Source organism: Anolis carolinensis, chromosome 1 (genome assembly GCF_035594765.1).
Source record: "Anolis carolinensis isolate JA03-04 chromosome 1, rAnoCar3.1.pri, whole genome shotgun sequence".
In the NCBI taxonomy this organism is placed as follows: Eukaryota; Metazoa; Chordata; class Lepidosauria; order Squamata; family Dactyloidae; genus Anolis; species Anolis carolinensis.
The window spans coordinates 303,179,451-303,201,097 of record NC_085841.1 but is presented as its reverse complement, the minus strand read 5'-3'; the positions used below and the strand labels follow the sequence as shown (position 1 = coordinate 303,201,097).

Genomic DNA, 21,647 nt, shown 5'->3' with positions numbered 1-21,647 from the left:
CATAAGCTCTGTATTGACTTGATATTAATATTGAAATACAGTAATTAAATTAAGACAAATAAAGGAAAACTGAATTTAATGTAACATTTCTGCTAAAAATTATTTTGTTTCAATTTTTATTTGAAGTAAATTTTGGCCTTGAGAGTTCCAATTGCTTGAGTTCTGAGAGTCTATTGTATTATTTTCTGTTTTTCTTAATTTTCTGTAACTTCGTTCGAAAATTACTCTGTGAACTAACACATAAATCTAATATGCTGAACAATCTTAAAATATGGTTTTAGTCCTTATCTTAAACAGCATGTGCAATATGTGTATATCAGCAGTTACTTTGACCTTCTTTAATACAATGTATCAGGAAATCCGTTCACCCAAAAATCAAAAGCTTTATCTCTGTTTAAACTTTGCAGTGACCTTTTCAAAATGTATTTTTAAACTTTTATTTATTGCATTTATTTAGAAGCCATTTTTCTCCCAGAGTGGGATTCAAAGTGGCTTCCAAAACATTTTTTAATTCATAATAAAAATGTAAAACAATTAAAACTACATAAACAGTTTTAAAAACAAACACAAATTTTAAAATGAATAAAATATATCCACAAAATAGGAAAACCACATTAGTATACACTAACTATATGCAAAAAATCTTTTAAAATAAAGAGAGTAAAAATGTCTTAGTGACAATTCTGTGGTTGTCAAATAAGAAGCTTCATTATAACCTGAGAATATATTGGAGTGAAGTAGGGCTGGTAAAAGACAGTTGTCTTGTGTTGATTGCTTTGCATGTGCTGTGGCTAATAACTGCCTTCTCAACTGTTAAGGCTGTTGAGCTGATGGACAGAACTGAAATGCCTTGTCAGGCCCTTGTAAGGATGTTGGCAAAAAAGCCTGGGTGGAAGGAGACCAACTTTCAGGTATGACAACTCTGTTTTTCTTTTAATACAGTAAACCCCATAGAAACAAACGGTAGTTGATCTTTGCTTTCAAGATAAAATTAACCAATACACCCTTAACTAGCTGAGCATTCCTAGGAATTAGTTACTAAGCCAATTTTCATGGGGAAAAGACCCTCGTAACAGCCTCTGTAGATGTGGGAGCTCCCAGAAAAGGAAATTCAAGCTGATCAATATCCTGGAAAGATATGGACCTTTCTTCTCTGTGTGATTTCTGGGGAGCTAACTTGTCCAGATATCTGTGTATGAATGCAGATTGTTGTCAACAGTCTGTGATTTCCATTCAGAAATATTTCCAAAGTGGCAGGAGTGGGGTGGACATTTGATTCATTGTATAATAATATGAATAAAATGTTAAAAATCCTTTTATAGAGTCAACCTAATCTACTTCAGACATGAGTGTGCATCATAAGCTATGAGGCAATTACTGAAGCAGATGGGTCAATTAAATATTAATTACTTTTAAGTTATACTGTATACTGTTATTCAAATATAACTATTCATACGCTCTCCTGTAAGGTGATTACATTTCACTTTTGCAGGTGATGCAGATAAAGCTTCGTATAGTTGCCTTGGTCGCTCAGAAGGGAACGTTCTCTAAAACCTCTGCTCTAATTGTGTTGGATGGTCTTGTGGATAAGATTGGTGATGTGAAATGTGGAAATAATGCAAAAGAAGCACTGACAGCCATAGCAGAGGCCTGTCAATTGCCTTGGACTGCGGAACAGGTGTGTGAAACTCTATATAATAAATCAACTAAGATTTGCATAGAAATGTCTGTGTGCATTGTTTATGTACCCAGTCTTTTTTCTTTCTTGTGTTTGGGAATGGTGGGTGAAATTCCAGCTCCAGTTTTAAAACTACTCATTTTTAACAGAAAAATGTATTCAGTGTCATAATCGTTTTCAGGTTTTGGATTTCATGCTGTCTCATTTTTGGGGCAGTTTAAATTATCAGAAACAAATGGGTGCTAAAAATAATTAGCACACCTGTAGCAAAATTAGTATATGGGAAGCTGCTGTGCTAAACAAAAAAACAAAACAAAAAAAAGTGAGTGTCCCTTCCTCTAATTTCATTGCATTTGTCTAGATATTTACATATTCCTGACAATTAGGTTGTGTTTTGAAAAAAAATAAAATCTTCCATTTTGATTCTAGGTTATGTCCATGGCTTTTTCTCAAAAGAATCCAAAGAACCAATCGGAAACATTGAACTGGCTGTCAAATGCAATTCGAGAGTTTGGGTTTTCAGGGTAAGAGTTGAAAAATGAGAATAATAATAATAATAATAATAATAATAATAATAATAATAAAACTTTATTTATAATCCGCTTAAATCTTCCCTAGGGGACTCGGAGTGGTTCACATGGGGACCAAGCCCGGTCAACAGATAAAACAATAAGACAACAGCATATATAATTAAAGCAATAACAGTAAAATGACATTCATAAAATATATAGCGAGCAGCATGACTAAACGGTGGGGCTATTAAGAAATTATAGAGAAGGCAGGCATGTGCAAAACCGCAAGACAATGACTAGAACAAGGGATGGCAAAATGAGTAGGTCTGTGAGGTTGGATTGCCCATGATCCTAACTGAATGCTATCTAGTGGCTGTTTTAGATCTTTGCACGAATCTATAAACAATAGGCAGTGTTTACAATAGACTCTGCAGAAAATGCTTCAGCTATCTATATCCATAATAAAAGTGAAAACCCATATGTGTGTATGTGGCACGGGTGTCTGCTCACACAGACAACCTTTGACCCCCACAAACAGGCTATAGTTTCCAGTACTGAGGAGCCAGCAAGTCATTCTTTTCCACTGACATTGCGGTTACAGCGAGCTCCATGAACATGTATCCCAACCCCTGCCAATGTCCTTCCCAAACACTACGGCCCACCACCCAAGGAATGCTTTCATTTGGGGACCATTTCATCCTAGATTTTGCACTTTCCTCCACCACAGGCAGGCATCCCAGATTTCTCCATTGTGTGAAATCTGCATGACCCCGCCTCCTACCCTTCCCTTTCAAATCTGTCTGCAGAACAAACACAGCAGAGCAGGAGTTTGGGGGATTGACTCCACATGGTGGAAGTTGTAGTTCACCCTGCATCAAGTCAGAGCACTGTGACTCCTCCTGGGGAATTTAGAGGAGTTGTAGTTCACCTACACCCAGAACACTATGAACCCAAACAATGATGGCTCTGGACCAAACTTGCCATGCATACCTGATATGCCCAGATTTGAATACTGGTGTGTTTTGAGGGGAATTGGCTTGGACATTTGGGAGTAGTAGGTACTGGGATTTATAGTTTATCTGCAATGAATGAGCACTTCGACCCCCACCGATGATGGAACAGGACTAAACTTGGCACACAGAGCCCCCATAACCAATAGAACATATTGGACAAGTTTGGGGGAAAGGAAGTTATAGTTCACCTGCATCCAGAGACATTGGCCCACATAGACAATAGACCAAACTTCTCACAGAGAAGCCGCATGACCAACTGAACATACTTCAGGGGTTTGTGGGAATGGGCCTTGATTCTGGGAGTTGTAGTTCACCCACATCCAAAGAGCACTGAACCCAGCCAACGATGGATCTGGACCACACTTGGTACACAGACCCAAAATGGCCAACTTTGAATACTGGCAGGGTTTGGGGAGGATCGACCCATGATTCTGGGAATTGTAGTCCACCCACTCCAAACAGAATACATAGCATTGAAGGACAAATCATGCCTTTTTCAAATAACCTGGGCATTGCCAGGTCCCCAAGCTAGTACTTCATAAAAGGGAAAACCAGCCTTGCAAATGCTGATTTATTATGATTTTGTATGCCTGTATAGTTGGGGTCGCTTAAAAATTTCTTAGACAGAAAATGGTCATGAGTGAAAAAGGTTTGGGAAGCCTTGAACTAAATGATGCATAGGACCTTACAGCAAACGTATACTTCCTTCGACATTAACTAGACTTGCTGCTTCCGTGATATCATTTCTCCTTTTCTATGTACTGAAAAAAGCCCAGAGCATGCTCTTAATGTCACTGGCAATAAGTGTTTCTTGTCCCATATCTGATTATCTTAGAGACAGTAAAGCAACATTAAACCATTTTAAAAGGATTTAACAAAATAGAACAGTATACAGAAATTTGTAACCTAGTAGGTTAGTGCAAATAAATCAATTTGCTGAAATAAGCTGTAGTTGGTTCTCTTAAGGTAGAAGTTACCCTTTAACCAGGCTGCTGCAGCAGAGACAGAGGTGTCAAGCATATTTCCCCCCATACTGCTTGTGTTCCTTGTGTGGAATTTAAATAGGTTGAGGCAACCATGCCTCATTAATGCTGGCTTCCCAGTGACAAAGGACTCTTGCCACACCCTGGACTCTACACAGATATATATTCTTTCCTTACTTAGTTTATCCATACCTCACAACCTCTGAGGATGCCTGCCATAGATGTGGGCGAAACGTCAGGAGAGAATACTTCTGGAACATGGCCACACAACCCAAAAGACATACAACAACCCTGTGATCCCGGCCATGAAAGCCTTCGACAACACATTGAACCATGCTACTATCTCTGAGATCAAAGATAGTGTTGGGATTTCCTCTGCCCTGAAGCGTTCCTCATTGGAAATTAAAGTGGGTCACAGTGGGAAGTCCTGTTGCTCTCCAAATAGAGACAACAGTAAGATTCCTTTGCCTGTGCCTTGCGTTCCTAATGGATACTGTAAACTATATGCAGGAGAATCTTTGCATTTTGAATCTTAAAAAGTAGCTTATGATATAAAAACATCAGTCATATGAGGCAATGATGAACATAATTGTATGTACGCCAGTTTTGAATAAGCTCTGGAATTGAACGGCGGGGGTATTGTGGTATGTTTTGTTTTCGTTCACTCACAAGTTACGTTGGGTCATACTATATTTACCTTTCCTCTAGTCAGCAGGCCTGCACAACCTGTGCCCCTCCAGGTGTTTGAGACCCCAACTTCCAGAAGCCTTAGCCAGCTTGTCCAGTGATCAGGAATTCTGGGAGTTGAAGTCCAAAACACCTGAAGGGCCACAAGTTGTGTAGAACTGCTCTAGTATAAATCTTTGGCTTCAGGGCTTCATCTGTGTCTTTATGCAGACAAAATCCAAGTTTCATTTGAAGTAACCAAGTTCTAGTTCTTGACTGAAAGCTGAGTACACAGGGCATGTTTGCATTCTGGTTTTTGTTTGTTTTGCTTAAGTTTCTTTAAAATGGGTGCCACCAGCGTTATCAACAAAAAGGATTCAAGCCAACAGTTCTAGAAATGTGAAATGTGGGCAACTAATTCTCTTCTTGGAATGATTGCATATGTTCTTGATGATAACATTTTGCATATTGATGCAATTCAAAGAGTAGACAAAATATCTTGTATAATAAACATAAAATTGGCCCCCAGAGAAGAACTGATCTTGCAAAATCCGTTTATGGGAGACCTTCTTTTTTCAGTGTGGTCTCTGTGAAATCGCACATATGGGTCTACTACGCAACACCTTCACCAGTAGTCTGAAGGTGTCTGGCTCCGACTGACCTTTGAGGGCAGTTATGGGGCACATTTGAGTCTCCAGGTATTTTGGACTGGACTGTAAGTCCCATGACTCTTATGTTTGACCATATTGGATGGTGCTGATAAGATGTCTAGACTGGAAATTTGCAGGGCTGTTCCCCCTCCCTGTGACTTAAACTTAGAACTATAATAATTTAAGTACATGTATAATCTAGTCATAAATCTTATATTTCTTTCTTACACGTTGTTACAAATGAGAATGCCTTATGACCATAATGTGCTGCTTTCAGCTAATCTGCATGCTTTCTTCTCTCAGATTGAATGTAAAGGCTTTCATCAGCAATGTAAAGACTGCTCTTGCAGCAACAAATCCCGTGAGTAAACTTCTCCTCATGTTATGATCTCAACACTGTGAATAGTTGAAATTAAGTGTTTCTCTTTCATTTTTCACAGGCTGTGAGAACATCTGCCATTACCTTATTAGGTGTCATGTATTTATATGTGGGGGGCCCTTTGAGGATGTTTTTTGAGGATGAAAAGCCTGCTCTCCTTTCACAAATAGATGCTGAGTTTGAAAAAGTAAGTTTAGAAGTATTCCTTAAGTTCTTGTGTGCATGGGAGCATTATAACATAATAACTTCAGCTAATATTTCTGGTAGTGCTTTCAAGTAGAGAATTGATTTGGTCATTCACTGTTTTGAAAAAAGCACATATACAAATAGTCATTTTGAAATAAGTTTAGAATTCGGTTTACTAATGTGAACTGTATTAAGCCATCACAGTTCATAACTTATCTGGTTAATATTAGGAGCCAAGGAACAATTTCATTTACGTAAACCTGCAATTCCTGTCAGCCTATATCTGAAATACTTTCATTTTGTCCATAACCTTTTAAAATGTTATTTTTATGTACAGAATAAATATATTCAGTAAAGATCTCAGATGCATATCATACTCTTAACATTGAAAGGGAGGGTGGAGAAATGTATTAACAATTCATTAATGTCAATAACAAAATGAAATGTTTTTATAAGCATTTGCAATTTTTATTCATTTATTTGTTGAACATATTTCTGTATCATCTCTCAACCTGCAAAGATTTCCAAGGCAGTGGACAATCAAAACAAATTAAAACAATACAGAGATAAAAACATTTTAAAACATATACTACTAGAATCCGGCCAGCAGAAATGGATCGAGGTTTAGCTGAAATGCATAAGCCTAATACACATCATTCAGTGTTAAGACGTGTTTGTCATGGATAAATAGTTAAAAAGTGGTTTGAAAAGGAAACTAGAGCAGGATTTACCCAATCTTAGTGAACGTGTCGAAGAAGTCCAAGACAACAGTAACAATCCCAGAACATCTGTTTAGAAAAAAAAATTATACCTTATCTGGAATACTCTTTCCAATTTTGAGCACCACAAGAGATAGTGATAAGCTGGAATATGTCCAGAGGAGGCTGGGCAGAGGCGGTCCAACCATAAGGCGAACTAGGCACTTGCCTGTGGCGCCATCGTCCCAGGGGCGCCATTGTCCTGGGAGGAGGGCACCACTCTCCACCTCCTTCTCTTTTGGGCCTTCCGGCGGCCACGCTGGGCCTCCTGGTGCCCGTGCTGGGCTTTCCGGCCGGCGCAGACCCACCTTCAAACCACGGGAGCCCACCTTTGGGGCCTTCAGAGATTGTGAGGTCTGTGGGAACTTGGAAGCTAGGGTTTATATATCTGTAGAAGGTCCAGGGTGAGAGAAAGAACTTTTCTTTGAAGCAGGTGTGAATGTTGTAATTAATCACCTTGATTAGCATTTAATGGCCCTGTGGCTTCAAGGCCTGGCTTCTTCTTGCCTGGGAGAATCTTTTTTTGGGAGGTGTTAGCTGTCCCTGATTGTTTACTGTCTGGATTTCTTCTGTTTTCAGAGTGTTGTTCTTTATTTATTGTCCTGATTTTAGAGTTTTTTTAATACTGAGGGCTATCTGGGTTATCTAAATCCACACTGCCCTATATCCCTGTTCAAGGTTTAGTGCTAAATTCGCAAATATAGTAATTCCTACATAACATTACCATGTATTGAACTGCTTTTTCTATTGATTTGTTGTAAAACATGATGTTTTGGTGCTTAATTTGTAAAATCATAATGTAATTTGATGTTTAATAGGCTTTTCCTTTATCTTTCCTTATTATCCAACATTTTCGCTTATCCAACGCTTTTATTTTTCAGTGATTGGTTTGGGGAGGGGGGGCGCCAAAATTCTGTTCGCCTACACTTGAAAAATACCTAGGGCCGGCTCTGAGGCTGGGCATGTTTAGTCTGCCAAAGAGAAGCTTGAGAGGAGGCATGATAGCCATGTATAAATATGTGAAAGAGTGTCATAAGGAAGAGGGAGCAGACTTATTTTCTGCTGCCCTGGAAACTAGGACTCTAGGGCTCAGAGCAATGGATTCAAAACACAGGAAAGAAGGTTCAACCTGAACCTTAGGAAGAACTTCCTGGATGTAAAAGCTGTTCAGCAGTGAAACTCTTCCTCAGAGTTTGGTGGAAGCTCCTTCCTTGGAAGCTGTTAAACAGAGACTAGATGGCCATCTGTCGGGGATACTTCGATTGTACTTTTTCTGCATGGCAGGGGGGGTTGGACTAGATGCCTGGTCTCTTCCACTCTATTATTCTAAAATGAGGAAATACCTTGTGTAATATTTGTCATACTGTTTCACTCTGTGAGAGATCCTTGTGTGTCGAATGCCCAGTGTGTCTGCTTTAAGACATTTAATAACATCCCATTAGCTCCAACTGAGCTGCTAAGACACCTGCATACAAATCCGTTATTATAAAGACAAACCAATCAGATTTTCCCAATGTAAATTGTACAAATTAAAGAGAAGCAACTTCCAGCATCAATGAAAAGGCATTTGAAATGTTACTTCAAGTTAGCTACCGTGTGGCTAAGGCTGGGAAGGCACATAAATCTCCGAGACTCTAACCATGCATAATGGATGTTGAAATTGTGATTGGTGGGGTTTTTTTGTAATTTTTAATAAATCACAATTTTTAAATATTGCAAAATTATATTTTTTAATAACTGGATTTGAAGGGGATAAGTAATGCAATATTTTGTAAGTTATGGTTACATTATTTCTTCTCTACAAAATATGTAACATAAATGTTAAAATTTTGTTTTGTTTTATACTTAATTTAAAAGCCTTGTATTTTAGATGTAGAATGAAAGGGGATGGGATGTAAACACTTAAGGATTCTTCAATAGATTTCATAGATTTTTTAGTGTTCCATGTGGTAAAATAGTTTGAGAATCATGGCTCTAGTCCAGGCATCCTCAAACTCTGGCCGTTCAGCTGTTTGGGCCCCCAACTCCCAGAATTCCTGACCACTGAAGAAGCTGCTAGGGCTTCTGGGAGTTGGAGGCCCAAACAGCCAGAGGACCAGAGTTTGAGGATGTCTGCTCTTGTTTGTGACACTTGTTTGTGGAAAACCCGAAAGAGTTACCACTACTGCCACCATTTTCCTGCCCATCCATTCAAACAGCAGAAGTAGAACCATGATAGAGAGACTTGAAGGGATCAGGGCTTCTTTTCTGTTCTCCCAGCTCCTGCCTTTTGCCCCACTCTACTCAGAGAAAGGAATGATTCAATTTTTTTGATAAAGAGTTAAGGTACAATACTTATATGGACCTGTAGACAAGTTGAACCAGGTGTTTGGGATCAATTTTTAAACTAAAAATTTTAGACTTAAACTGCAGATTCTAAAATGGGCCTTCATTTGAGCTCAGTCAGATTCATTTTGAATTTTCCCCACTCAATCTAGTCATCTAACCAAGTGGTTCATTGCCTTGAGCTTTGCTCTCAAGCAACATTCTAACCGATCTACTGCCCATTTTAAATGGTGTCTACCACTTTTTCAAATGTTGTAATTATTGTTAGATGTTCTATCTGAAGTATCTCATACCAGATTTCCTTGTACCATGATTTTCACCCAAAATGAGGCTTCTATTGGACTTTTTCACAAAACTTGTGTGATTTACAGTTCTTGTACAAGTTTGTGGTGGACCGTCTAACTACAATTGATTTCCATCTCTATAATTTTGCTCAGTCATCTCTTATGTTTATATTCTAACTTAGATGCAAGGACAAACACCACCTGCTTCAACTCGAGGCAATTCCCGAAATACTGTCGGCTGTGGAGATGATGGTGAAGAAGGAGAAGAACTGGAAGATGCAGGAACCGATGTTGTAGATCTACTGCCAAGAACTGATATCAGGTGTGTTGTGGCTTGGTGTACAGACAGTTCTTCTTTCAAGGCTAAAAAAAACAAACATGTAGTTTATAAATTTGAATTGTTTATGATCATTGTTATAAAATGCTCATAATTTCTTCTTTCTCATGAAAATGAAGCTAAATGTAAGGTGCTAACATCTTCTCTTTTTAGTGATAAGATCACATCTGAATTGGTGTCTAAGATTGGTGATAAAAACTGGAAGATCCGAAAGGAGGGTCTGGATGAAGTTGCAGGCATAATTAATGAAGCCAAATTCATACAGCCAAACATTGGAGAACTGGCATCTGCATTGAAGAATCGTCTCAATGATTCCAATAAAATCCTGGTATGCTATTTAAACCTCAGAATGAACTTGTTGCATCCCAGTCTCCAAATACCCACTCCAATTAAATCTTGTAACCAGACACAAAGGGATAATAATATTGTGTGTAATGTCTTCATGCCATTTAACTCTTTTTATATAGCAAGGGGCTCTACATTTCTATAGTTACTAATTTGTTTATTGATCATACAGTTCTTTTTGCACAAACAGGAAAACCTGTTGTTATCGATACTATATGCTTCAAAGAACATACCCTGTTGACATCAGAGTAAAGGAAATGTGTTGTAACATAGAAAAGTAAGATAAAAGCACAATCAGGCTTTGTTATCTGTTGTAACATATGCTCCCAAGCTCAGCTGGCCAAATTTCATAACATTCTTTTAATGGTGCTTCTGTTTCTATTACAAGGCAGTAAAATATTTACTCTGATTTAAAGATGTAGAAATTAATTGGCCTCTAGTTCTGACTGTAATTCTATATAGGATTGTAAAGATAAATCTTAGACCTCGTGTATATACTGTTTGGATTTTTCTAGTTTTCTAATTTCTAGAAATGAAGTAGCTATGACAAAGCAGACTTAAGATCTTTCTACCTTTCCTTTTCCATTCAGGTACTACAAACACTGACCATCCTCCAGCAACTGGCCACTGCCATGGGCCCAAATATCAAGCAGCATGTGAAAAATTTGGGCATTCCCATCATCACAATCCTTGGAGACAGCAAGGTAATTTGCATATTTCTCAGTATAGCATTGTGAATGAATGGGAAATTTTCTGTGAACGAGTCACCCATTGCTAAACCTTCCCCTGTATGACAGAAGAACATTGTATGCACCACAGAAAATTCCTGAGTGAAAAATAAAAGTGTGAAAATCACAGCTCCTGAGTAATTATTGAGAAGCTGGGAAAGCTCCTTGGGAAGGGAAGATAAAGTAATAATCTTAAGATATCTGAAGACCTGTCTTACTTAAGATGAGGCACAGTAGGTCCTATGATAGTGAGCAACACAGAACAAATCTACAACAAATCATTTAACATTTGAAGGAGAACAGGGTGGCTTTAGCCCATAAAGCTCTAAACGGTTCTGGCCCAACTTACTTGTCCAAACGTATTTCCCTCTATGATCCACCTTGAGGGTTAAGATCGTCAGGGAAGACCCTGCTCTCGGTCCCACCACCTTCACAAGTGCGATTGGTGGGGACAAGAGACAGGGCCTTAGTGGTGCCCCCCTGTGGAACTTCCTCCCTTATGAAAACAGATCAGCCCCCCCTTTCCTTTAGGAAAAAAACTTAAAGCATCATTATGGGACCAAGCATTTGAACAGCAGACGCAGCGATAATGAGAATGATTTATGTTACCGACAATGTACAGACCTTGGATTATGACCTTGAACTTGTGCAATTTTAAATGGATGTTTTTATACTTGAAGTTTTTAACTATTTTATCTGTAATTGTTATTTTAATTATATGTGTTTGTCATCTAATGGTTGCCGGTTGTGAGGCTGCCCTGAGCTCGCCGCCGCCGCCGCCCCCCCCGCCCCCCCCCCCCCCCCCGCGCAACCGGGGTGTGTGTGGACGGGATATAAATATATGAAATAATAAATAGTTTATAGCAGTTTGTTGAGGTGGTGCATTTTCCTTTGCTTGATCTATCTATTGGGATTATTTAGTTACATATTGCCTTCCATTTCTTGCTGTGAGCGTGAGGTTTGAATACATGACTTCTAAGATAACTTCCAGCCCTTGATTCTATAAGGCCACTTTGTGTTTGAATGTGATGTACTCTTAAAACTATCACATTGCTTCCTGTGTTATGTGTGCCCTGTATGCAGAAGTGGCCCAGGACAATAATTGATTACTGCATATTTGGAGGGTGTGGATGACGACCTATGCTTCTCTTAAAATTCATGATCGTGATGGCCATACTTGGTGCTACTCCGATTAAATGTCCATAAAGTACATACATGGCCTTAACCTTTTGGTGTAGGATTCCTAATCTCTGAGTGAATGGGGAAATGCTACCACCATGTGCCCTCCAGATGTTTTGGGCTGCATTTCGTATCTGCTCTGGCCAATGATTATGAATAATGGAAGTCTGAATACAAAATATTTAAAGGGAAACATGGGGAAATGTTGGTATATATGGAACCTTCTGCTTACATCTTGTGTTTGCTTCAGAACAATGTACGAACAGCTTCTCTAGCAACTGTGAATGCCTGGACAGAACAGACAGGAATGAAAGAGTGGCTGGAAGGGGAGGATCTGTCTGAGGAGCTGAAGAAGGAAAACCCTTTTCTAAGGCAAGAGGTAAGGGCAATGTCATGAAAATAAGCTTTTGTTTATACCACATGAACAGAATCTGTATAAAGTCAATCCATTTTATATGGAATTGTGTCAGTCAGTGAAATCATAATATTCATTATACTCTCAACTGAGAAGACAATTCAACAAGATCAGCAAATGTCAAATAGAACTGGTTTACCAAGAGAAAGGGTAAATTTACAAAATGGAGCTCTGTACAAGCAATGATTGAACTAGTTCCTGTATACTGTATTCTTAATCATATTCATTGGATTGCTCTTTTTCTTCGTCATTCTTTACTTCTGGCAGTGCTTGTGGACATTCGTGGCTCAGACCACATGGAACTGGTTCTGTAACATTGCATCTAAACTGTTCATACAGCATTTGGTGTGGGAATGTCCTACTGCCTCAAACAGTTACTAATTAGTGGAATCCTCTGAAAACTTTAGGACCCATTCTTGCTGTTTTCTGGTTCATGGTAGTATACTCTCTCACCATCAACTTCATGATTTCTATATTTAGTCTTCAGCAGCCCTAGTACAGCTTGGATAGTACAGTTCCATGATTTTGGAACTTTTTACAGGTGTTCTTAGGCTTATAAAAGGCAAGTCATTTCTGGTTCCTCTGCCATAGAGTGCCAGGGGAGATAAGAGCATCGAGCCAGAAAGATAAGTGGGTGGGGCAAGTTACGCTGCCCAGCATTAGGGGAAGCAGGATCTGTACATGTGTTCTCTTGTTATCCAGACTATCAGAGAGAGAGAGAGAGACTCCCAGGAAAGAAGAAAGCAAATAAGGGAAAGAGAGAAGCAGAAAGACCAAATGACTTTGCAGGCCGTATAGGGCCCATTAGCCAGACGTTTCCCACCTCTGACCTTGAAGAATGTTTGTTGACATTGAGTAATAAATAATATGAATCTGTACAATGTAGTTATTTTTTCCATGTTTAAAAGATCTCTCTGTCTGTCTGTCTGTCTCTCTCTCTCTCTCTCTCTCTCTCTCTCTCTTAAGCTTTTAGGTTGGCTGGCTGATAAATTGCCCACTCTTCGGAGTGTTCCATCAGACTTGATTTTATGTGTGCCTCACCTGTATTGTTGCCTAGAGGATCGAAATGGAGATGTACGTAAAAAGGCTCAAGATGCATTGCCTTTCTTTATGATGCATCTAGGATTTGAGAAGATGGCCAAAGCCACTGGCAAGCTGAAGGTACAGCAAATATTCATAATATGTTAAAGAGCCATATAGCCAATAAACTTAGAAAAATGTGTGTGCATGCAAATAATATCATGAGTAAGTTTCTGTTAAATTCATTTAAAATGGTTTTGATGGGTGAATGTTTTAAATTTAAATTGTGCAACTTCTTTTTATTAAGTGAGACATATTTATTATTAGCTGGTCTTAGAATGTGATTCCTATCTTTTTTTTCTAGAAGACTGTTAGTTTGAGAAAAAAATGTCCATTGAGTAGTTTGCAAGAAGGGGAAATGTGGCTTACGGTTGAACTTTATTGTCGATCCCTTCAAAGTCTCACTTTTGCTCCCTAGCCAAGTTCCAAAGACCAAGTGCTGGTCATGCTTGAAAAAGCCAAAGCCAATATGCCTGCCAAACCTGTTCCACCTAATAAGACATCTTCCAGAGGGATAGGATCAGCTCCAGCCAAATCACAAGCTGCATCAGGTAGTCTTTCTCCATCCCATTAACTTCTTCCCACAGAACACAAATTTTAGTTTAAAAAAAATGATGGATTTTTTTTTCAATTTATAAATGCGGTGTATTCAGAGATGATGTTTATTATTTTATTTGTATCCTGCTGTCCTGTCCCCCGCCCAAATCAGGACTCAAAAAAATGTTAATTTAAAAGAACAATATAAATTGGTGGAGACATCAAAGAAATTGTGTGGTTATAAACTGTATGATACAAATGAACGCTCTCGGGCTACCATTGTAAGGCAGTCCCAAAGTTATGAACAAGATAGGTTCTGTAGGTTTATTCTTAGATTGAATTCGTATATAAGTTGGAACAGGTACTTTTTTAGTGTAACTAGGACAAAAATAATATGTATTTTCCAGTTTTGGATAGCATAGGGAAAGGTTAACTCCCCTGTGGTGTTTATTTTGGTGTCTGTGCCCCTGTTCAGAAGATTTCACCTCACTTTCTGCCCATGTTATAATTGGATTTTGAAAAATTTGGCTTGTTGTTGAAACAAGGATTGGTGATCAAGCTTCAGTGGAGACACCTTTTCCCCGTGATAACCCTTCCAGGAGTGAATTTCACTTCCTAGGGGTAGATTTCTCTCATTTTCTGTTCTCACCCCCATTCTTAACTGATTCATTCGTAAATCAGATGTTTGTAACTTGGGGACTGCCTGTTTATTAACTGTTCGTAGAAGGGAAACATGAGATCAATATCGAGTAATGATTTCCTGTTAGGCAAAGATGAAGCCATTTTAAGACACAAAAGATGAGAGCTGTCTGACTTGCTTCTACATTTTTTGCTGAGCCGATAAATGAGTTTTTGTCCTACTATATTAGTATATTACTAGGACAAAAACGTATATCACTAAATACTAGCCCAAATATTTTATATCCAGTTGCTAGTTTCATAAAGACTACATTCATCGAATCAGTTGAACTTGTATAAGTGTTGACTTACCAATTCATTGTGCAGATCTAAATTTCCTTTTCTATAGTGTCTACTTCTGTAGTTCTATAGTATAAACAGAGTTAACCCAGTTCTATTTGTACAAAGAACTGGGTTAATTCTAAATTACAGGCCTCAGTATTTTAAAGTTTGGTCAGTTCAGTCTTTGATGTACAATTGGATGGGATCTTGGTATAGCTGTAAAGTTTCAGGGTATATGTTGTCTGACAGTGATTATTTTCCTTCAAGATGAAACTTTGGTCTAAATAAAAGTAGCCAGACATACTAAAGAGCCTGAAAATCCTCAGCATTTTAGCAGAAATCTATTCTTTTCATACAGCAAATCCCTTTTGAAAATTATCTTAGTGTCAGAGTAGTTGCAGTATAACAATGTGAAATATCATTTTGAGAAATGTTAGCCCAAACGTTTTTGTGTGTGGGTAATTGTGCTATTGTAGTTCACACTATATTACATTTCCTGCTCTTAAAGGTTCTAGTGAAGATTTTTCATCCAGCACTGTGGAAACCAAGCCAGATGCCAAAAAGCCCAAAGCAGGAGGGACTGCCCCTAAAACCAAGGTAAAGTGTTTTGTTTTGTTTTTGGTTTTTGTTTTTTGTTTTTTTGCATGATACCTGTAATTGGTTTTACTAAGCCATGTATATTTGTAATATTCCATCATATCCTCTTCACTCTGAGAACTTTTAACTGACATCAGTGGAGTGATTTTTTTTTTAGTTTATGTGAATGTTTTTAAAAGACAATACATAATGCTTCAAATATCAATGTTACATGTCACCCACTCATCATGAAGCACATCCTAATCCAGCTAATAAACGGGGCCTACTTATTCCTTAGTTCTCAATTTCTTGAATTTCATACAAAGGATAGCTTAATGGCTTCCTTTTACTAAGGCAGACCTTTTGCTTGCCTGCAGTGGAAGGGCCTTCCAAACTAAGGAGTGCTCTGCTTTCATGTTATTTATGTATTTTAAATTGTGTATTAACAGTTGTGTTTTCATTGTATGTTTTAATTCATTTTGCATTATTTTATTGTAAGCCACTTGGAGTACCATTAGTGGGGGAAAGTGAAATGTCGGATGGTTTCATAAGACTCAATAGTGTCTGTGATTGGTTGCTTCTCTTGTGTGTGTCTGATTCTGACACTCAAAGTTGCTTACAGTTTCAACTTGAACAAGAGCATTTTGATCTAAGACAGTAGTGTCAATCTCATTTTCACCAAGGACCATATCAGTCTTATATTGCCCTAGTATTGAAAGCCTTGTAGGCCACATAAAATGATATGGTGGGCTGGATTTGGTCTGTGGGGCCTTGCGTTTTACATGTGTGATCTCAGACTTACTTTGTGCTGTCTAACAAAAGGTCACTGCAATTGTTAGATACCAAATGGACACAGTTTTGCTTGAAAGGGTATTTGGGTAACCCTCTTTGGCAAAGAAATTTCAGAGTGTTCCTTCCCATATATTGTGGGCTTCAGCTGTCAATAGGCATATATATGTTGCTTATGGCTTATGACAGTCTACCATCCAAGTATTAACTAAGGCTAACTCTGCATAGCTTCCATAATCAGATGGGATCTGGTGTCTTTAGGGTATTTACCATATCATCAGCAATTACCTAAGCTTTTGTACTTAGGTAATGAACAGTTTCACACACTTTGATATACTGCTAATCCTATTGTTTGGTTCAAACTGGACCTTTTTGTATAGAGGGCTCAGGTTGGGATGAGATGATCCGAAAACCTCCGAGTTCTGGCTTACATTGAAATGACTTAGAAAAGATCCCTGAAACACTGTAAATAGTTTGCTTCAGGTGCTTTTAGAAAGTTACTGGCTTACTTTTCCTTGTTGATGCTGTCTAGGTTCTCATGTCAATCTTTAAATTATTAGCATAATTACTAAGAAGCCTTCCTTTCCCGAAAAGTAATTTAAAGAGTGATGTTAGTAGCCTATATTTCAGAGGAAGGAACTGGTAAAACCACCTCTGAATATTCCTTCCTTAAGAAAACCCTATCAAATTCATAGTTGCCAGAAGTCAATAGACTACTAAAGGCACATTACACATACACAGATTTGTTTTTTGAAAGATTAAAGGCTATTCTGGAATTTTTGAACCCAATAAACCTTTCTGTGTGTAAAGAATTTATTTATTTATTTATTTAACACATTTATATTCTGCCCTTCTCACCCCGAAGGGGACTCAGGGCGGAGCACAACAGGGCTCCTTCTTTGGAGGCTTTTAAGCAGAGGCTGGATGGCCATCTGTCGGGGTTGCTTTGAATGCGATTTCCTGCTTCTTGGCAGGGGGTTGGACTGGATGGCCCATGAGGTCTCTTCCAACTCTACTATTCTATGATTCTATGATTATATATATAAGGCAAACCCTCCATGCCAGGCCATAAAATAATTATAAATATACACAAACATTAAAATCTGTTATATCTATTTTAAAATAGCTATTTAAAGGACCTGTCTGTAAAGCCTGTATATTTAGGAGAAATGTACCATCAATTCAAAGTTGTGAAGATTTACCATTCTAATATGTGTCGTATTTGCATATATGGAACTTGTGAGTAGGTGTGTCAGGTTTCCTTATAGCAAATGATATTCCATAATATGTTTCATGTATTGTTAAGCAGCTTCAAAAATAATCCTGATGTGGCAAACATAGTAAGTCTGAAGTTTCAAGATAATTAATTTAAAACCTGCCATTAACCATTGAGCATTTTATGACTTGTTTCAGCATTCTGATGTTAATACAAGCCCCTCCAAAGGCAATAGCAATCTGACAAAGAACAGGTCTAGCAAACAGGTAATAAGTGCATACAAATAATGACTAGTGCACTGACCCCTCTACACTTGCTATACTAAAACTGTGGGGCACTATGGTGGGTTTCTCTTTATAGTACTAAGACATATACTTGATGGTTACAGTGCACTTTCTAACGCAACTTCTCTAGTGGTAAGATCTTTGTCCTGCATGCTTTATGGGATAGAATGTGTTTTTCATAAAGCTTTCTTTGAGTGCAGTGTTATACATTTCTATTCAGAAGTAAGTCTTGGTGAGTTCATCAGGACTTATGACCTGAGAAGTATGTATAGAATTGCAGCCTAAAATGGAGTGATTGTATTGCAGTTTCAGAGAAGAATTCTCACTATTATTTTGTTTTAGGGTATACAAGGGAAAAAGGTACCAAGCAAGTCCAACTTGAAAGAAGATGATGACAGATCTGGCCCAGTTTTTATCTTTGTTCCCAATGGGAAAGAGCAAAGGATGAAAGACGAAAAGGGATTAAAGGTGAGGGACATAGACACTGACTGATCTTGAAAACCATGCATAAAAATCATCTTGTTCTTAGCTCAGGTTCCTAATATACCTGAGATATTTAGTGAGATACTTGAAGCATACATTCTTTGTAGGCAATACCTTTTTGTATATTTAATACCAAAACCGCTTAAAGAGACATGTATAAAGAAGAACTCTTTTCGTGGTTTCTGAAAAAAGGCTTTGCTGACAGTATGATGGATCATTCAGTTAAATAGGCAAGCGTGCATTTGTATTAAGTTTTCAAAATGTGTGAGAATTTGTTGATTTCTTTTTTATCATGGTATACAGTGCCAGGTACTACTACTGTGTTTTTATACTTGTGTATGACAAAGGACTTCAAATTGTGTAGGAAGTCTAATGGAGGGAAGAATCCAGCATGAAATAATTGTGGTTGTGAATGGGTTTGCAGTAATAAAAATATTTGTATTGCAGTACTTGTCTCATAGCCATGGAAGTTTGGAAAGAGGTCATGAACATGCTCTTACAGTAAAAAAAAAAAAGCACAATGGTCATTAAATTCACAATGAGCAAAAGTGATAAGAAAATATTAATATGTTGAACCTTGAAACTTGTTAGATGATCCCTGATTATCTCTTTAAGAGAACTTAACTGATTGAGCAGAAGTATGCTTACTAGGAAAAACTATGTATTAAACTCAGCAGCCTTTAGTGGATTCAATAGTAAACCATGGGTTTGCACTACTTAAATTAGCAGAAGCAAGCCTTAGGCTCTCACAGTTTTTGGATTTAGTTGTGTAGAACATATTGGAAGCATTTGTGTCTTGTTTAAAATTAATTGGCATTTATCATTACAAACTATAAGGAACTCACTTTGCCTATACTAGCATGGGAATATGCTGCCACCCAGATGTTAAATTGCAAGTCCCAGAAGCCCTTGCCAATATAGCCAGGAGTGAGGAAAAGATGGGAGTTGCAATGTACAACAACTGAAGCAGGGGATAGTTCTCACTCCTGATATACACAGTAACTCACAATGACAGAATCATAAGCCGCGTGGTTTACATTTGTTTAAATTAACAAAAGTTCTCCTGACTTTGAATGTAGTTATAAACTTAGATTACTTAAATCAAAAAGTACCATATATACTGTACTGTGTAAGTCTAAAAATTATAGTCAAAAATAACCCAAAAATCTGGGTCAATTTATCCATATATCAGTGTGACTACTATACCTTAATTCTTGTAGTAATAATAATAAGGGAACCATCACTTTTCTGAGAAAAGTGGCAGAAGACAAGGGTTTAGTCCATCCGAGGACAATCTAAAAGAAACCTTTTTGAATGTCTGCATGGGAAAATGGCAGCCACTGCCAGGGCCGCTTCTCCCTGAGGCAACATTGCTGTTATTCTCTCTCTGTGGAATGACCCATAACTCATCCACAGATCATATCAAAATCCATAGTTTTGCCCCCAAAATGTGCCCTTGAGTTATACATGAGCATATAGGGTAGATTTTGCCAGTCACTTCTTCATAATTATGCCTCAGGTATGGGGGAGAGGGTGTTGCAGATGAACATAAGACTCCTTTTTGAATAGCACTGAGTCATGGTTTAGCATGTAACAACAGGTCAGTGCTGTCTGCAGAGCTTTGGACTAATCCACCTAAAGAAGGTGATTTGGACTGAGTCTTTAAATAATTTGAGCTGCATATTTCAATGGAAGGAAAAATTCATCTCTTTTTAAATATCCCAATTCTTTTGGGGGTCTGTATATTAGAAGTAGGATGCTACTTAAATAATACTTGAGTCTAACAAAAGGAACAAAAGGTGTCAACAAATGAACTCATCTTTTTTTTAAAAAAAAATCAACCAGCCTTGACTAGACTTACGTACGACTCCTAGTTTCTTGGCTCAGGAAATAAATAACTGGCTTTCTAATTAGTATTTGAGTACAGTGTTATGTTTTTCCTGTTCAGGTTTTGAAATGGAATTTCACTACTCCTCGTGATGAATATATTGAGCAACTGAAGACTCAGATGTCCAGCTGTGTTGCTAAGTGGTTGCAAGATGAGATGTTTCATGCAGATTTTCAGCACCACAACAAAGCTCTTAGTGTAATGGTTGAGGTGAGAAGAATGAATTTGTTGTGATAGTAAATGAAGGAATACAATAGCAGTATTGGTGGTATAAAGGAGGCTTCAGCGAACAAGCGAATTTTGGAAACACCCTGTTCAGTCTAGAGACCTACAGGCAGTCCCCACATTGCAAACATCGACTTACATACAACTCCTAGTTCCAAATGGAGGCGAGACAACAGGAAGTGAAAGGAAATTTACCCCTAGGGAGGGAAATCCACTCCTGAAAAAGTTATCATGGGGGGAAAAATGTCTCCACTGAAGCTTTATTATCAATTCTTGTTTCCACAACAATCCAAACTTTCCAAAATCCAATAGTCACAGGTACTGAAAATGAGATGAAAATTGTCTGAACGGGGGCACAGACAGAAAGGCCAAGGTTACTGGGGTTTTAACCCTTCCCTGTGCTATCCAATACTTTAAAAACTGGTTGGAGTTACACTTAAAATGTACCTGTTCTGGCTTTTATACAAATTAAATCTAAGAACAAACCTACAGGACCTGTCTTATCCATAACCGGGGGACTGCCTGTATTCTGATTAGTATTACCCATTGAGTATTATCCTCCCAGTTTTCCCATCAAGGCATTGTACAGCAGGATAATTGTTAAGAGAGGATGCAAGTAGCTATTATGCATGCTTCAGGTAAACATTTTAAATGTCTGTGATACTAGTAGAACCATTTGCGAATATTTTAGTTAGCCATGTGGCTCTTTGCTTTATCTTACAGTAAATGCTGCCTTATGTCAAAACTTTATATATATATATCCACTTTCTTTCAAGCATTTGGAGAGTGAGAAGGAAGGAGTTGTGAGTTGTTTGGATCTGATTCTGAAGTGGCTCACCCTGAGATTCTTTGATACCAACACAAGTGTCCTGATGAAGACCCTGGAGTATCTCAAGTTGCTCTTTTCCATGTTGAACCAAGAAGAGTACCATCTTACTGAAAATGAAGCCACCTCCTTCATTCCATATCTCATCCTAAAGGTATGCCAATCTTAAAAACCAGATTAAATAATTTTACTTTGGTTCCAAGTGGTGAGTGGAGAGAGAAAATCTGAAATACATAACTTACAAAATACACTGAAATATAATGCTAGAAGAACAGGTGAAATTCTCTAGTGGGAGAATGAACTGGTCGGTAGTTGCTTGGTTTAGTGTGATGAATGGGTTGACTC

At 38.1% G+C, this 21,647-nt stretch overlaps 1 protein-coding gene across 7 annotated transcripts in view; it reads left to right on the top strand.

The window, feature by feature from the left end:
• ckap5 (cytoskeleton associated protein 5) overlaps positions 1-21,647 on the top strand; it is a 76,327-nt gene that overhangs the window by 35,087 nt on the left and 19,593 nt on the right. For 6 of the 7 annotated variants that reach the window (XM_062963806.1, XM_062963721.1, XM_062963518.1 and 3 more), the window contains exons 16-31: positions 819-911; positions 1,493-1,678; positions 2,108-2,202; positions 5,806-5,863; positions 5,943-6,068; positions 9,617-9,756; positions 9,925-10,099; positions 10,707-10,820; positions 12,274-12,402; positions 13,405-13,599; positions 13,937-14,069; positions 15,524-15,612; positions 17,794-17,862; positions 18,223-18,348; positions 20,312-20,461; positions 21,253-21,456. In XM_062963806.1, the coding sequence (XP_062819876.1) occupies positions 819-911; positions 1,493-1,678; positions 2,108-2,202; positions 5,806-5,863; positions 5,943-6,068; positions 9,617-9,756; positions 9,925-10,099; positions 10,707-10,820; positions 12,274-12,402; positions 13,405-13,599; positions 13,937-14,069; positions 15,524-15,612; positions 17,794-17,862; positions 18,223-18,348; positions 20,312-20,461; positions 21,253-21,456 (2,082 nt within the window). The remainder of the gene's footprint in view (positions 1-818; positions 912-1,492; positions 1,679-2,107; positions 2,203-5,805; positions 5,864-5,942; positions 6,069-9,616; positions 9,757-9,924; positions 10,100-10,706; positions 10,821-12,273; positions 12,403-13,404; positions 13,600-13,936; positions 14,070-15,523; positions 15,613-17,793; positions 17,863-18,222; positions 18,349-20,311; positions 20,462-21,252; positions 21,457-21,647) is intronic. The other variant, XM_008104887.3, reaches the window with a different exon arrangement.